Source organism: Mus caroli, unplaced genomic scaffold (genome assembly GCF_978045245.1).
Source record: "Mus caroli unplaced genomic scaffold, Mus_caroli_1 scaffold_1, whole genome shotgun sequence".
Classification (NCBI taxonomy): domain Eukaryota; kingdom Metazoa; phylum Chordata; class Mammalia; order Rodentia; family Muridae; genus Mus; species Mus caroli.
This window is the reverse complement of record NW_028227256.1, coordinates 83,769,137-83,786,231: the sequence shown is the minus strand read 5'-3', so window position 1 is coordinate 83,786,231 and position 17,095 is coordinate 83,769,137. Positions and strand designations below refer to the sequence as shown.

The following is a 17,095-nucleotide window of genomic DNA, read 5'->3' as shown; positions in this document are numbered from 1 at the left end:
CTGGGAGGGAAGGAGAGGTAGAGAACAAAGACAGAGGGTGGGGGGACCTCAGAAGCTTATTCCCCTACAGGCCCCTCGATGCTCGCTTGTCCCGAGGGAAGGGATTCTTAACTTCACAACTGTGGCTAGAGGTGTCCACACACCACTGTGTTAGAGGTCTTCATTTGTAAACGGCAGAAATAAGATTTCTCAGTAGGACAAAGGAGGCAAAGGATGTGTCAAGAACCCTTGGCTGACAAGATGGCCCAAAAGGTCAAGATGCCTGCTGCCAAGATAGACAGCTAGAGTTCAAGCCCCGAACTAACACAGGAGGACATCTAAGTCACCCTCTGACCTCCACACATGCATGGAGGCATATATGTCCCATACAATAAATAAGGTTAAAAAAAAGTCAAAAAAGAATCCCCAGGGGCTAAAGCTGGGTGTGATGGTGCATCTCTGCAATCCCAGCACTTAGGAGGGAGGGGCACGGGGGTGAGGAGTTCAAGGTCATCCTCAGCTACGTAGGGAGTTTGAAGCCAAGCCAGCCTGCACTCTGTTAACTTCCACAGTTAACAGCATTTGCTGCTCTTAGAGAGGGCCCAGGTTTGATTCTCAGCTCCCATATGGCAGCTCACTACCATTTATAACTCCAGTTCCAGATCTGATGCTCTCTTCTGGCCTCCAAGGTACCAGGAACCCAGGTCACAGACGTATACACAGACAAAACATTCATACACATAAAATACATTTTAACGATGGTCTTGGTAAGATCCATCTTAACTCTCCCCACCCCAAACACACACACACACACACACACACACACACACACACACACACACACACACACGCGCGCGCGCAAGCGAGAGAGAGAGAGAGAGAGAGAGAGAGAGAGAGAGAGAGAGAGAAACAACAGACTATGTAGTACATGCCTATAATTTCCAGCTAAGACAGGAAGATCTCTGTGTTCAAAGCCAGACTGGGCTACATAGTGAGGTCAAGGCTACTATATTTAAAGAATGATACTCTGTCTCAAAAGAACAGAAAGAACTCCAGGGTCACTAGGCATGCTGGTACAAGCCTACTTTGGAAAGCTTAAAGCAGAGAGATCTATAGCTGAAGCCAGCCTGAGAGAGATTCTTCTGTCTCCAGAAAGGAAGAACTTGCTCAAGTGGGCACAGCACTGCTCTGTCAGCTTGAGGTCTGACTGCAAGCCCAGGTGGCCATGGGTGGATGCAGCAACATAAAGGTGTGGCCATGTGAGGTCTAGATGGCCACATGTCCTTATACATCCAAGCCCACATACCTGGGATAACCTAGAAACAGGACCAAGACAAGGCTTGGAGCTCACAAAGGACTGATGTCAATGTCACTGGAACCTCTTAAAGGGACCAAGAACTGACAAAACTGCTTTGGAGGTCTCCAAGCCTTGGATGTCCAATTGTGTGAGAAAAGGTCACAGTGGAAGCTAGCCAAAAGATAACCAAGTAGCTTAGATTCAGTTGGGTCACCTAGGGGTGGCCCTTGGATAAAACAAGAGAAAGAATGCTGAAGAGATGGCTCAGTGGTTAGTAGTAGTGCTCTTGATCCCAAGGGCTCAGCTGAGTCAGAACCTACAACAGGACAACAGAAGATGGTCCAGTGCTACCATCTAAGTTATATGACACCATGACTGAAACATTCTGAAGCCTTCCAATAAAACCCCTGCACACCAAAAAAAAAAAAAAAAAAAAAGGTAAGAATTTAGGCACAGTGGCCCATAGGCAGAAACTCATAGCAATCCACCTGCCCCAGCCTTAATATACTTGGATTACAGACATAAGCTATCATGAAAGGTCTCATGTAATTCACAATGTAATGGATGCCAGCCTTGAACTCATGTTCCTCGTATAGCTCTCAAGAGTTGGGATTATAGGAATATGCCACCCACACAGTTTACAAAAGATATGTCTAAAAGCTAAGTTGAACATTAAATATCCGACCAGGGAGCATTCTCAATCGGCAAACCCATTTGCACTTGGGAGCTGTGAGCGAGGAGTCTTCTCAGGCTCAATGTGCCATAGCTACCTCCCGGAAGCTGAGCTTCCCGTCGAAGTCCTCATCCACCTCCTTGATCATGCTCTTCAGGCCCAGGTGAGTCTGAGGGGCCCCCAGTTTCTCCATCATGAGTTTCAGCTCCATCAGGTCGATAAAGCCGTCCCTTCCAGCATCATACCTGCATGGTCCAAGGAGGTAAGGTCAGAACAAAATGGCTCGCGTTACTTTCCCAGATGTGTAACACTTTTGGTTTCACCTACTTAAGAGTAAAACTCTATTGCCTCCTGCTTTGCAAGCCTCTGCAGGCCACTTCACAGTAAGGCACCTCCGGAGGCTACCTCATCAAAAGAGACTCTTCTTTAGTTTAAATTAAAAAAAAAAGTTTGTGCTGTGTACACTCAAAAGTCCCAAAATGGACCTCGCTCAACAGGTTGACTTTCACGTCTTTTATTGCCTTCATTTTCAGTCAACTAACCCGGACCCAACACCTCCAAATGTTGTTGGACTTTGGGCATACATCGTGTTCTGAAACCCAACAAAAGCTATACTCAATGATGAACCTTCCCAGCGGTCACCGTCCTGGTGTCACTGCCACACACAGTCCTGTTGACCCCCCGTAACCTCCTGTTTGTCCTGTGTCTATCTTTGAAAGCTGCTTTCCACCCAAGGTGTGGCTGTGAAGTGGGCGTGGTCTCGCCTCAAGCTTCTACTTCCAGGTCACCTATTTTAAATCCAGGTCTGAGTAGTCACAGCTGTGTGGGTGGCTGTCCTCTCACAGTGGTTGGCCCCTCAGCTGGCTGTCACTCTAGCCCTACACCCCTGCCTGGAAAGAAGACCAGCTTCATGAAGTGAGAGGACCACTGTTAGCCTTTTGCCTTGGGCCAGCCATCTTCAGATGCCTGCTCTGGACCTCCTCCCAGCCACTTCCTATCCAGGTCCCTTTTCTACACATGTGACCTCACAGGACACCTTTTCTCCCTTCCCAAGTTCTTCTTATACTTCCTGCTGCCCAGAGACCCCCATATTGCTTAGGTCTAAATATCCTGTTTTAAAGAAGAAATTAAGAGGTCCTGCAATTCCAGAAGCAGAGGCAGACAGATCTCTGTGAGTTCCAGGACAGCCAGGCCCATATAGAGAAAGACCCTGACTCAAAAAAATAAATAACAAGAACAAATAAGAGACTTCGGGTGAAGCTCAATAAAGAAACCTCTTGCTTGGCATTAGGCAGGAGGCCCCGGCTCCAGCACCACATACACAGAAAAAAGAATGAATCATTCAGGTCTCCACAGCCAAGAAATAGGAACCAAGAGCCCAGGGACAGAAGGGCTGGTAAGCACATGGACTCATCCACACGGTGTAGTGTAGCATCATCACAGAATGGAATATTTTTCCAGCAATAAAGGCCAAAGAGAACTTTGATATGGGCTGCAATGCAGGTGACCCTCAGGGATGCCACAATAATGGAATTAAATCAGTCACAAAAGGACAGTAGTCAAACTTATATAGACAGACAGCTGAAGGTTTTTTCCTGGGGTTGGAGGGATGGCTTAATAGGTAAAGATTCAGTCTGGGATCAGGAAATGGTTGAGGCGCCAGTGCAATGATGTCTATACACTTAATGCCCCTTAACTGTGTTTACTTAAATGCTTGAAATAGTCATTTTTCTTTCCTGCTGTTTTTAAATTTTTTATTATTTTTAACTATGTGCATATGTGTGAATCTGCATGTAGGGATGTGCATACGAGTGCAGGTGCCCACAGGAGCCAGAGGCACCAGGAGCTGGAGTTACAGGAGGTGGTGAACTACCTGATGTGGGTGTTGGGAATCAGATGTGGGTCCTCTACAAGTCGAGTGCTCATCTCAACCACTGTACCATACATGGGTCCAGCCCCTCTGTGTCTGTGTGTGTGTGTGTGTGTGTGTGTGTGTGTGTGTGCTTAAACAGGGTTCCACTCTGTAGCTCAGACCAGCCTCAAATTCACTCTGAAACCTCCTAAGAGCTGGATTACACTTGCATGCAACTATACCAGCCCAAAGTGGTCATTTCTGTTATGCACATTTTACCATATTTTTAAAAAAAGATATATTCTGTCTTTTTCACTATCCACCACCCCCAACCCCATAAAGAAAAAAGCACCTCTGTTGAGAACCACCACTAGTCACAAGAAATGTAGCCTGTGGGCAACTGGAAATCTAAGCTGTGGGCAGTGGTATTTAAGGTCTACATTATCATGTGGGGCCCAGGACTCTCTGACACCCTGACACACTCCATCCCAGCCACAGTGGCTGATTCATGCTGCTCCACCCATCATACACCCCTCCCTCCCTCCCTCCTCTCCTCTGTGGGATTCCTATTCTCCAATAGCATCCATTGTATGTCCTTGTCTGTTGCCGGAATTCACCACCCTCTTCTGTTGGCTATTCATTTTTTCCCTCAAGCCCTCTGAGCTCCCACTGGGCACAGCTAGTGCTGGAAGAATTTCTCTACAAAGAAGACAAGCAAGATCTCTGTGTGACCGGTGACAGACCTCTGAGAATCCCTTAGTAAGAGTATACCAGGTCTGGAAATTACCAAGGTGCCTCCAGGTTTCCAGAGAGGCCAGCCCGGGACCTTGAGGAATCCAAGGATGACGTGTGGGTGCTTATTAATGCGAGTACCCAGGTGACACATGACTGCAACCCCAAACATTCAAGAAACTGAGGAAGGAATATCTCAGTGAGTTTAAGGCAAAACTGGGCTACATCACTTGAGACCCTATCTCAAAAATAAATAAATAAGCAATGATTTCCATTGGGTTTGACAAACCTGACTTGGTGTAGACTTCATTTGCCTACATCCAACTGTCATTCTAGTTCCGGGGGACCCAATACCTTCTTCTGACCACTGTGGATATGAGCATGCACATGGCATGTGGCAGACATGCACGTACAAAAGAAAAAAAAAACCCAAAATGTAAAAGCATAAATCTTTAAATGGAAACTCCTCAAAAGTCTAACTATTTAAAAAAAACAACAAAACAACCACACACACCCCAAAAAAAAAACCGATGCCACACTGAAGACATGGCACACTTGAGACTGGAGTCATAGAACATGGAGAAACCAGGCTGGTACTAACCTGGAAGAAGTTTCATCCCTACTGGCTATCTTTTACAGTGCTGGAAGGTGCTGTGCGCACTACATAGGCTGAAAGGAGTCATCAGTCTTACCCGACTGTGATCGCTCTGAGCTAAGGCACACCCACTGGTGTAGTGGTGGCACAAACATGGGAGTAACCAACCACTTTCTCATTGAATTCCAGGCCCATTCCATGAGTACCATTCCACCCATACCTGGAACCATTACTCTAGCCAAGAGCCTGTGACTTGATTGGCCACAGGGCCCTAGGAAAGAATTTGCTATCACTCTGCTAAATGCATATAACATTAAACTGACTGCTAATGGCTTTTGCTCTACCCATAGATTAGTATCAGCATCTCTCATCGGAGAAGCCTCTTTTTGCAGTGGATGGTGGTTAACACAGAGACCCACAACTGACCAGAGAGAAGTGAATAGGAGACCTCAGAATGCTGGGTCCTAAATGGGACATCTGTATCACACCCCCTCTTCCCAAGGCTCAAGGATCATGGTAGAAGAGGGGACAGGAAGATTGTAAGAGTCATAGGTAATGGCTGACTATAAGGAAACTTGTTTCCTGGATGCAGCAGGGGAGCTGCATGTATGAACTAAGAGCATTTTAAACATCATGAGCCAGACCTGTGCAGACTCAGGTCAGATGGAATCCCAACATGGAGAGGAAAGGAGAGGTGGGCATGAAGGCCCACCCCTAGCTAAGGAGGTATTGGCCATTGAGAGTTGAGAGTTTTCTTTAAGGGTGTGACCCCTGGAGGGTAGACCTGCCTCCAATGTAAGCCATATATCCAAGGGTATATGCACAGCACAAACTGTATGTGTACTTGATAGGTTTTTTAAAAATGGTTGGAAAGTTGGTGGGTAGGGAAGTGGGGGTGGATCTAGAAGGAGTTAGGAGAGGGAATAAATATCAAAATGCATTGTACTAATACACATGATCGCACTTTGAATACCGGGGTACAAGTGTTCCTGTGCTTCCGTTAGCTTGGGTCTATGTCCAAGACTGCTGGGATGGTGTATATTCATTTCCTTTTGAAACACAAGTGTCAAACTGGTCCAATAGAAAACCACGGCCATGCTGAGGCCACTGCTCAAGTAAACAAGGCTCTCTACCATGCCCTGGCTGGAGACTCAGAGGTGCTTATACCCTGACAGTCATGGCAACTGTCTGTTCCTGCACCATCCAAGGAAGGTGGTCTCAGATCTTGCTTGGGGCACATCTGTCAGGGAAGAATCTCATTGCGTTGGGGTGGGGGAGATGACTCACACAAGCCTGACATCCCAGAAATGACATAAAGGTTAAGAAGGGACCAACTCTTCCAAGTTATTGTCTGACTTCCACACGAGTACACATGCACGTGAACACACACATGTGTGCACGCATACACACACACACACTGAGAAACCACATCGAGGTTGACCTGTGGCTTTCATCGACATCCACATAATGATCTCTCTCACCTCTCTCTCTTATACACACACACACACACACACACACACATACCAACCAATCATTAGGAAGCTGGCCAGATGCCTGGGAATAACACACCACAAGAAGTCTAAGGTGTGAAACAGAGACTCACCATACAACCCATTCCAAAACAATTCCAATTCTAACATTCTCTCTCAGTATTGTAGATTGAACCTAGGGCCTTGCACATACCATGCCACCAGAGCTCCTCCACTAAGATACATACTCACCCCCCCCACTTTACTTTCTATGCACATAGATACTTGTATCTATCTACAATAGTTATGGTGGAAGAAACCCAAGTGTCCACCAGCCCTGGAACAGATATGCAGAACCGGGTGGATCCGTACTACTGAATGAAAGGGAAGTTCATGCTACAGCACAGATTCCTAGCTATGTGAATTAACTCACGTTAAGTGAAATGGTGTGGGGCAAGATTATGCCTCCATGAGGCACCCAGGGTAGCAAAATTCATAATGACAGAAGTACAGTGTGTGTGTGGGGGGGGGGGGCTAAGATGGAGATGGGGGAGGGGCAAGAGAACTGTCAGCCTACCAAGACAAAAAAGCTCCAGGGCCGTGTGGTGGGGTGACTGCACGGCAGTGTGAATACGCTTAACACCGCTGAACTGAATGTTTCAAACGAGGACCTCCCTCCACTCCCAGACCAACGCCTTAAGCCTAGGCTTTAGAAGGGGCAGGCAGGTTCAGCAGCATGGCTTTGGATATCTGTTCAACAGCAGAGAGTCCAGCAATACAACAGACTCTGACAATACTAATGTAATGTACCAATAGTAATGGCAAGACAAGCCACAAAAATCCCAAAGCCCCATAAAGACAGCCATCCTCTTGCCAGCTTCGTGATGCCTGTCCCATCCTGTGCAGATCCTGCACTCCAGTGAGGCTGGGGTCAGTCAGTAAGAACTCTAGGAAGGTGAAGAGGCTAAACTCCTACTCAGAGACGGGGGTATCTGACAGGGAAGCAAAGAGCTGCCTGCAGATGCTGCCCAGAAGCCTAAAGGTTTTAGGCGCTGCCTTCAGCCACAGGAAAAACTTGTCTGAGAGCTGCTGAGAACTGACCTCGCAAAGCTAATTTTTTACAAACAGGCTAGAATGGGTTGTCTCTGTTACAAGAGTCTTGGTCAAAGCCAACAGACTTCTACAGTGTGGAACTTTCCAGAAGCTGCCAGGTCCATAAGGTTATGTGTCCAAAACTTACAAGAGGGAACCAGATCACGCAAGCTTATCCCAAGCTCACAATCCTCCAACTCTGGGGATTTTCCATGGGAGAAGGTGGCAGTGCTGTATGAGGAGGGCTGGCCTTAAGGCTGGGGTTGTGGATCAATGGTAGGGCACCTTCTTTGCTATGTACCAAACCTGAGATTCCATCCCCAACACGTCACAAAAGAGCGGGGGAAGTGGCCTAGTTAGGGGCCCACTAGCACAACTTTGATGCCGAGGTTTAGATAAATGTCTGCTGTCCTCTGTTCACACGAAGCATTCCAACATTTACAAAGAAGACTGGGGCCACTAAGGATGGTGCCATCCAATCACAATCAGTCCAGGCCTTAAGAGAGGGTTCCAGTGCTGGGTGAACAGAGCAGCGGGAGGAGCAGCTGAGAGGATTAGGTGTAAGGAGAGGGGTGTGCTGGAGGATGGCGGTGATAAATAAAGGTCAACAAACAAGGCAGAGACTTGTCTTTAGCCTTTCAGGAGGAGAGAGAGGGAGCTTTCCCCGGGCTCACCCAAAGAGAGCTGCCAATGAGGCCAGTGTGAGCAGGGGCTCCCCGCTAGACACAGAGACTGGCTCAGCAAGGCTGTCCTTGACTCCTCTGGGATGCTGACCTGGAAAACCCGAACAGACCCGAAGTCTGAAGCTCCCTCCAGGTCTAACAGAACGCTCACATAGTTCAGAACGGACCCCAGTAAGCACTAGGCTCAGTTAACACACTTCCAATTATGCAGTTTACAATTGCACGTGTGCGTGCATGCGTGCGCGTGCTAGTGTGATGTGTGTGTTAGAAGACAGTATCAGGAGATAGTCCTTGCCTTCTACCCTGTTTCAGGGAGAGTTACTGACAGTCATCACTGTATATGCCCAGCTAGTTGGCTCAGAGTTTCCTTAGGGACTCCCCTGTGTCTCTGCTCCCCACCTCATTAGGAGTGCTGGGACTACAGATGAGCTATTGCTTCCAGCTTCATGAGGGTTCTGGTGATCCGAATTCAGGCCCTTGCACTTGTGAGGCATAGGCTTTATCCACTAACCCCCAAATTATTGTTTTTTTTTTAATTAAAAAAATCTGTATTGGTATTTTTGCCTGCATGTATGTATATATATATATATATATATATATATATACTGTGTGCAGAGACAGTAGAGGCCAGAAGGGGGCGTTAGATCGCCCCGGGTCATGAGTTACAGTTGCTAGCCTCCTTGTGGGTACTGGGAACCAAACCTGGGCACTCTTGAACATCAGCTACTGCACTTAACCACTGAGCCTTGTTTCCGGGCCTCCTTCCCTTAACCTGCTTTTTAAATAGAGAAGGAAACAGGTCACAGGGATTCAAGCCTGTAATCCCCACGGCTGGGAGGTAGACGCAGAGAGACTAGGAGTTCAAGGCTGAGGCTGTATCAGAGAGTTTGGGACCAGACTGATCTTAAAGGGACCCTGTCTCAAAACCACAATGATGACTGGAAACTAGAGAAGAAGGGAGAGAGGGGGCTGAGATCAGGGGCCAGCCCCTTTGAAAAGTATGTGCTGGAAAGCAGAAGGCCACTACCTCTTTTTCCCCAGGCAGGAAAAAAAGCCAAGGGCAAGGCAAGAGCAAGAGCCGCTGGAGGCCGCTTGACTGACGCAGGAATAAAGCATGCATAGATGTGAAGGGGCATCTCGGAGCCCCAACAGCGGCAAAGAACAGAGGCACCAGCCAGCCCTGCTTCTCCGCCCAGTCGCTCAGTCAAGGCTGCTGACTTTTCCGTTCCTGCAAGAAACACGGGCCTAGTGGCATCTACTGAAGTCCTGGCGCAATAATAAAGTGACCACTTCAGGGCCGTCTTCCTCCCCTATGGAGCTGGGGTTTAAAACCAGACCTGTAGCCCTGTCTTCAAAGTGACCCTTTAGAGGAGCCTGCTTGCGGTCACTTCCTTCCAGGGCCTGGGTTCTCAGGGCAGGAGAGAATAAAGCTTCAGACAGGGCTGCTTTCATCCTCCCACTTTTATCCCCTCCTTCAAAACGGGAAGTGACTTAACACAGCCTCGGCTTCGTGGTACCAAAAAAAGGGACCCGGGGCTCTATTTTGTATGTATCACCTTGACTCAGTGTAAGCCTTTTGGTCTTTGGGATGATCCTGTAAAAAATTAATAATAGCTGACTGCCCTCTCTGTAAATTAAGAGCTCACTAAGGGGGCCTTACCTCACTGTGGGAGGGCAATTAGCCTCACACAAAGGATGGTGAAAACAGCCTCGCAGACCTGATTTAAGCTAGTGTATTCTTTCTCTCCCACCTTCCTCCTTCTCTTTCTCTCTTTCATATAGTCTAACTAGCCCAGGCTAGCCTCAAATTGGTGGATGATCCTTGTGTCTTAGCCTCTCAGGTGTCTATAGATCTAAACCACCATGAAAATTCTACTTATCTATTTTTATAACATTTATTCGGGGCAGGGGGGTATGCCATAGTATTGGGTAGAGGTCATAGACAACTTGCTGGAGTTACCAATCTCCTTTCTCTGGGATAGAACTCAGAGCACCAGGCTTGGTGCAAAGTGCCTTTTACCAGAGGAGTCCTTTCACCAGCCCCATGCCAAGTTTTGGACATGGGATTCTCAAGTAGGGTTTCTGTCTGCATGTGGAGTTTCTATGTGCCAACCGCACGCAGTGCCTGGGGAGGCCAGAAAACGGCATTGGAACCCTTGGAACTGAAGTTACAGCTAGCTGTTAGACATCATGTGGCCAGAGGACTAAATAGAATCCGGGCCCTCTAGAGGAGCAGTCAGCACTTTTAACCACTGAAACATCTCTCCTGCCCCCGGGCAAGCCAGGGTTTTTAGGTTTTCTCCAGTAGCAGGGAAGACAAGAACTACCAGTGACTGCATTTAAACTATGAAGCCCTCAACTTGCTTGATGTTAGGGCAGGCACAGGGTGTAGTCACCGTCCCAAGGAAGATTCTAGCTGTTTTAGCCAAATTGCATCTTCTGCCATTCACATATGAAGGGCAGCAGAAATGACAGGAGCTCTATCTATATGGCCTACGTATGCATGGATTCTGAGTCTGACCCCACAGCATGGTACCCAAGATTCCTGGGCATATACAATGGAATTCCTTTCTGGTCCAGAGAGTGCTAACCGTTACGGCCTTATAAACACTGAGAGGAAAGGGTCTCACCAGCCGAGCCCCTCAGAAAAATCTTCAGCTGTTGAATCTTTTGGCACCACCCTCTTAGTTGTGTCACTGTCCAGCTGCTGAAGAAGCAGAAGCCCATCATGACTCTCCGAGTCTGAGGTCACTAAGCACAGCAAGGTCAACTGGAAGGACCCACCCTTCACCACACGTATTGGGCGGGAGAGGCAGATTCCATCTTTCAGATGATTTTTGGCTTAGAAAAGTCCCCTGGTCCCCGTTTCTCCTCCACTAGCATCTTAGTTCCTCTTCCCTTATGTTTTGTTTTAGAAAATAATTGTATGGTTGCGGGTCACCCCTACATGAGGAACTACATTAAAGGGTTACAGCACGAGGAAGGTGAGAACCTCTCCTATAATTAGAGGAAGGGGAGGAGGAATTAGGGCCAAACCCAGGACTAAGCTCTACTATGCTACAGCCCAAGCCTTCCTGTGACTTAAACTGTTTTTATAGAGAGGGTCTGCGGTAGTCTGAATTCTGAATGAAAATGCCCCATAGAGCTGGTAAGACGGCTCAGCGGGTAGGAGCACTGACTGCTCTTCCAAAAGTCCTGAGTTCAAATCCCAGCAACCACATGGTGGCTCACAACCATTCGTAATGAGACTGACACCCTCTTCTAGTGTGTCTGAAGACAGCTACCGCATACTTATTTATAATAATAAATAAATCTTTGGGCTGGAGCAAGCAGGGACTGAGTGAGCAGGGGTTGGGGGTGGCGACCGGAGCAAGCAGGGGTTCTGAATTCAATTCCCAACAACCCCATGAAGGCTCACAACCATCTGTACAGCTACAGTGTACTCATATATATATAATAAATAACTTTTTTTTAAAGAAAGAAAAGAAAATGGCCCCATAGGCTCAGAGACTGGTGCTAATGGGAGGTGTGGCCTTGTTGGAGTAGGTGTGGCCTTATTGGATGAAGGATGTCACTGGGGCAGATTTTGAGGTCTCATATGCTCAAGCCAGACCCAGTGTATCTCAGTCTCCTCCTGCTGCCTATGGATCCAGATGCAGAGCTCCCAGCTTCTTCTCCAGCACCAGGTCTGTCTCTGGGCCACCTTGCTTCCTACCATGATGATAATGGACTAAACCTCTCAAGTATAAGCCGGCCCCAATTAAATGTTTCCTTCTATAAGAGTTGCCATGGTCATGGTGTGTCTTCACTGTGATAGAACTCTAATTAAGACAGGGTCCCACCATATAACTGTGGTTGTCTTGGAACTCACTATGTAGACCAGTCTAGCCCACCAAAAGATCTGCCTGCCTCTGCATCCCCTCTGCTGAAATTAAAGGTGTGCTCCAACCATACCTGGGCTTCTGGTCTAAATTTTAACCCAAAGATTTCTTTTTAAAGCCATGTCACCCAGCAAAGAACAAACACAGGGCTGGGGGAGATGAGACAGCTCAGTGGTTAAGAGTACGAGCTGCTCTTCAAGTTCCCAGCACCCACTCGGTCGCTCAGAACCATCTGCAATTCCAGTTCCAGGGGATCCAATGCTCTCTCCTGACACCCATAGGTTCCTTAGGCATGTGGTGCACAAACATACATGCGTGCAGGTGAGACCCTCATACATGTATAAGAAAACAAATCTTAACAAGATTAAAAAGGAGGAGGGGAGGAAATGAGAAATGAAAAGGAGGAGGAGGAGGAGGAAGGGGAAGAAGGAAGCCCTTCTGCCACTGTTTCCTGAGGCTTCTATCTAGACGTGTAACATTTTTCATTTTCTCTGTCCCTCCCCTCTTCACAGGCTCTGGGACCTGTTGCCGGATGACACAACTCTAGTCCCACTGTCTCTGAAGACCTGGGCACAAGCCCCGGCCTACTGTGCACCTGGGAGGGATCTGACCTGCTCCGTGGAGTTGCCCAGGGGCACAAAGGAGAGAAACTTCAGCAGGCACTATGACTGATGCCTGAGGCTCCTTTTTAGGAAGGAGTTGTGGTCCACAGACAAAACAAAGAAGTAAAGGGCTTCCAGGCTTCTACCCCCAAAAGATGCCCATACTCCACATTGGTGCCAGTCTTCACTGTCTTTGGCATTTGAGGAAAATGCAACCCACCACCCTGCCCCCTGTTCTGGGTCTGAAGAGACTCTCTATGCCAGCCCAGTCCCACTGGGGACAAGGCCAGGGTCCCAGCTCCCCTGGGACAGGGTCTCTACTGTTTGTTGATTGGGCATCGATGAAGGCTAGGTGAGGGAGGCAAGAGTTGATTTCTGGTGTCTGCCCAATTCTGGACACCCCAGCCCCCTAACACATGAATTGCTTATTCTTCTCGTCTGTACTGCACAGAGCCCCTGGGCTTTCTTGATTTTCAGCTCAACTGGAATAATCCTGCCATTAATGAAGAAAGAAAGAAGCCAGGTAACATTTGTCCAGAAACTCTGTCATTAGAAACTCCCCGGGGACCCCTCGGATAGGGCTTTCTCGGGAAAGTGGAGGTGCCCAAAAAGTGCCTGGGGGGTGGGTGGGTGGAGGGGCCCTGTGTCTCAGCAAGGACAACCTTTGGCATCACAAAATGATGTCACCTATAAAGTCATAGTTGAGAAACTCACAATCGAGCTACAAAAGTAATCGCCACCCCACCCCCAAAATCTGTTTTAAGTAATTTTATGATTTTCTGTTGGGACACATTCATAGCTCTCTTAGGGTGCATGCAGCTTACAGGCTTCCACACCTGCACACACACACAGCAAGGCTTTGATGGAAACACATGTCTTTTCAAATGACCAGATCTGGGAGCACAGGGGAACAAGGGTATTATGGGATTGTCAGGATCACTGTCTGGCCCAGTCCAGCTGGAACGTGTCAAAGGCTCCTGTGTGACCCCAAAGTCAGGGAAGGTGCTGCAGGTTCCACCACCAACCCCCGCAGGTGGTATTAGGAAACCCAATCTGATGTCCCCAACTGTACCTGTCTAGATTAGCCTCAGGGACTTCCTGAGGCCACAGGCTATAGTCCCTCTAACCAATTTTCTGGGTCCTCCCAACCTATTACATTGCCTGTTCTTCTAATCTTCCCAATTGCAGCATCCTGGGAAGCCAACTCTTTAGTGTGTTATCATTGTTTTCAAGGTCAGAGTGCTCAGGCTCTGGGCAGCCCTTGGCTCTCAGCAGGTAAGTGCAACAACAGGGTTAATACAAAATCCTCTGATGTCCAGGCTGCTCACGGCCACTTCTGTCCCACAGCTCTTGGCTTTCTTGCGCTCATAATACTCATTTACTTACTCCCTCGCCATTAGGCTCACGTATGCTGGGGCCTCTCCAGGGCACAAGGGAAATTACAAAGACAGTCCCAGAAGGGATGTAGACACAATGGCAGCATTGCACTGAGAGGCAAATGTGCAAAGCCCAGTAAGGGGACTTCTGTGGCCATGTGGTCTTGGGGTGCCAGAATATTCTGAAAAGGGAGAGGCAGGCCAGCTGACACAAGGCATTCTGGGAGGGCTGAAGTTTCCTCAGGGTAGCAGGAGCATGGTCATAGTGTGTTTGAATCAAGGGGGCAACATCAGATGTCTGTCTGAGAAAGACACTAACCTCTGGGTGCCAACGTGGGATAGATCTTTAGAGGGCATGACCTAGCTGGTGAATTATATGGCACCCCTAGCCAAGACTGGAGAAGCTGGGGAGGAAGGCCCCTGATAAGGGGTAGCACAAAGCAAGTTTGAACTCCAGCCTCACCTGCTCTTATAGTGCCAGTGCCTCGAGGATCCCTCCTGGCAAATTCTCTTCTTTTTCCAGTAAAAGATCAACATTTTTTTTTGAAGGCTACAGAAGACCAGTAGAGGCTAGAAACATTACTGTTTAGTTAGCCATAGCACCCTGTACTTCTGTATACTGTGCCTACAAGTCTCCAAGGGAAGGTAGGAGGTAAAGGGAGCAGAAGGGCCATTCACACTGTCCCAAGGAACTCACTGTGTGCCCAACACCCTGCAAGGCCAGTATCACTAACTGGGCCTTCAACATTAACAGCTTCCAAATCAGCTTTATCCAAATGTACGCGGTGGCAGAGCACTGACCCTGCTAGGAACGGTCCCAGGGATTTAATAGGAAAGGGCAGTGGGAGATCATCCAGGATAGTCACTCAGTACACCTACGTGCCCTGGCTTCCTTTCCCCAAACTGACCTCTGGGTGCTAGACCCTGATCCCAGGGCCCTTTTCAAAGGGGGTCTGAGTTGGCCCTGCCAGACTGGCCTGTGGTTTGGGACAGGGAACAGAATGAGAAAAACAAACAAACAAACAAACCCCTGGCTGTTTAGAGTTCCAGGTGGTTCGTTCAGAAAGGAGAAGAAAAGGAGCAGACAGAGAAGGCAGAGGTTCCAGAGGCCTGTGGGATGCCATCTTGGAGCAGCCCCAGACAGTACAGTGGGAGGGTACAGAGGGAAAATCGGGGGACTGTTTTTTTCCTGTTGTTGAGCTCAGGATCTCTTATGCATGTTAGACAAGCACTCTATTAGACAAGCTCCAGCTCTAGCTGGTCTTGAACTCAATCTATATATAGCTCAAGCAGGCTTTGAACCTGAGAACTTTGTTTGTTTTATTCCTGGGTTTCTCTGTATAGCCCAGGCTGTCCTGAAACTTGCTCTGTAGACCAGGCTAGCCTCAAAACCCAGAGACCTGCCTGCCTCTGCCTCCTGAGAGCTGAGGTGTGTGCCACCACGACCCAGTTACTTGAGAGTGTCTTCACCTTCAGAGGAGCTGGGCTTACAGGCCTGCTCCATCACACTTGGCTCACAGGCTTCTTCCAACCAGAGTTGGCCAAAGGAGTCTGCAATGCTGCAGCCTCAAAGAGCCCTGAGGAGCTGGGTCCCAGGACAGTGGTGCTCCTGGCACTAGTCCTGTTGGGGACTAGGGGAGCAAGGCCTCCAAACACTAAAGGCTTTTCACAGACCATTAGGGTTGGGCAGCAGTGACCGCCCTTCCTTATTCCCAGGTCAAGAAACTGAGGAAGCCTGGGAGGTACTGGGTGAAGGGTAGCTCTGCAGCCAGCTGGGGTTGGTGGGGCTTGGAGACAAGCAGTGGTCACAGCCCAGCTTACGTGTAAGGTGAGGACTGACTTACGGCTGCCACCCTCCTAGCCTCAGCCTCAGCTGTCCATCTCTGCTCCATACCTTGATGCCAACAAGACCTCTTCCTGTTTATACTCTTCTAGGCTGGCACCACCTTAAACCTAGCAGCCTTCAGTGTCTAGAGCACCTGGCTAGAACAACCAGTGACCTAATTAAGGCCTCAACTGTACACATCGTGGTCACGCGATCTTGGGTACAACCCGAGAAGTGGTCATTTACCTTTTTCCACATCTCACTTACAGGCTTGTGCCTGAGTGGGTCAGTGGCTCTGCTGAACGGAGCACCGGGATCCCTCCACGGGTTCCAGTTACTTCCTTCCAAGCAGCAGACAGGGCCTTGCAAACTGTAGCCGCCTGAGCCCAGAACCTCTTTGTAGGAGGGCAAGGCACCCGGCTGCATCTATGCCCCTGAGGGAGCCGGGAAGACCACAGAGAAGTGGTGGCCACACTTAATTATAAAGAATTAACTATTAAAAAAATTATGTTAGTACAGTCCTCACCTAGCATGTACGAAACTCAAAGAGTTCAGTCCCTAGCACCATATAAACATGGCGTGGTGGCTTCTACCTATCTAATCCCAGGTAGACAGGAGGATCAGAAATTCAAAGTCATCCTTGGCTACACAGCAAGTCTGAGGCTAGCTCAAAATGCACTAGACCCTGTCTTTTAAAAAAGTTGTTATTGGTGGTGGTGGTGGTGGTTTGATTTTTTTTTTTCTCCTTTTAAAATATCTGACTCGATGAGGCCAAGGTACCACACACCTTTAATGCCAGCACTGGGGAGGCAGAGGCAGGAGGATCTGAGTTTGAGGCCAGTCTGGTCTACATAGTGAGTTGCAGGCCAGCCAGGACTCCATAGGGAGACCTTGTTTCAAAATACACATGCACGCACGCATGAACTCACGCACATAGTATATTTATGTATGTATGTGGCTGATTTTCCAGGAGGAAGAGGGGACCACACTAGAGACAGTAACTGAAATACCTAAGTATCATTTGCTGGAAACTAGCGGA

General features: G+C 48.4%; 1 protein-coding gene across 2 annotated transcripts in view; it reads right to left on the bottom strand.

Annotated features, from left to right (window-relative positions):
* Positions 1-17,095, bottom strand: part of Efhd1 (EF-hand domain family member D1) — a 49,113-nt gene that overhangs the window by 21,287 nt on the left and 10,731 nt on the right. For both annotated transcript variants that reach the window (XM_085839139.1, XM_021163758.3), the window contains exon 2: positions 2,047-2,194. In XM_085839139.1, coding sequence (XP_085695265.1) covers positions 2,047-2,194 — 148 coding nt within the window. The remainder of the gene's footprint in view (positions 1-2,046; positions 2,195-17,095) is intronic.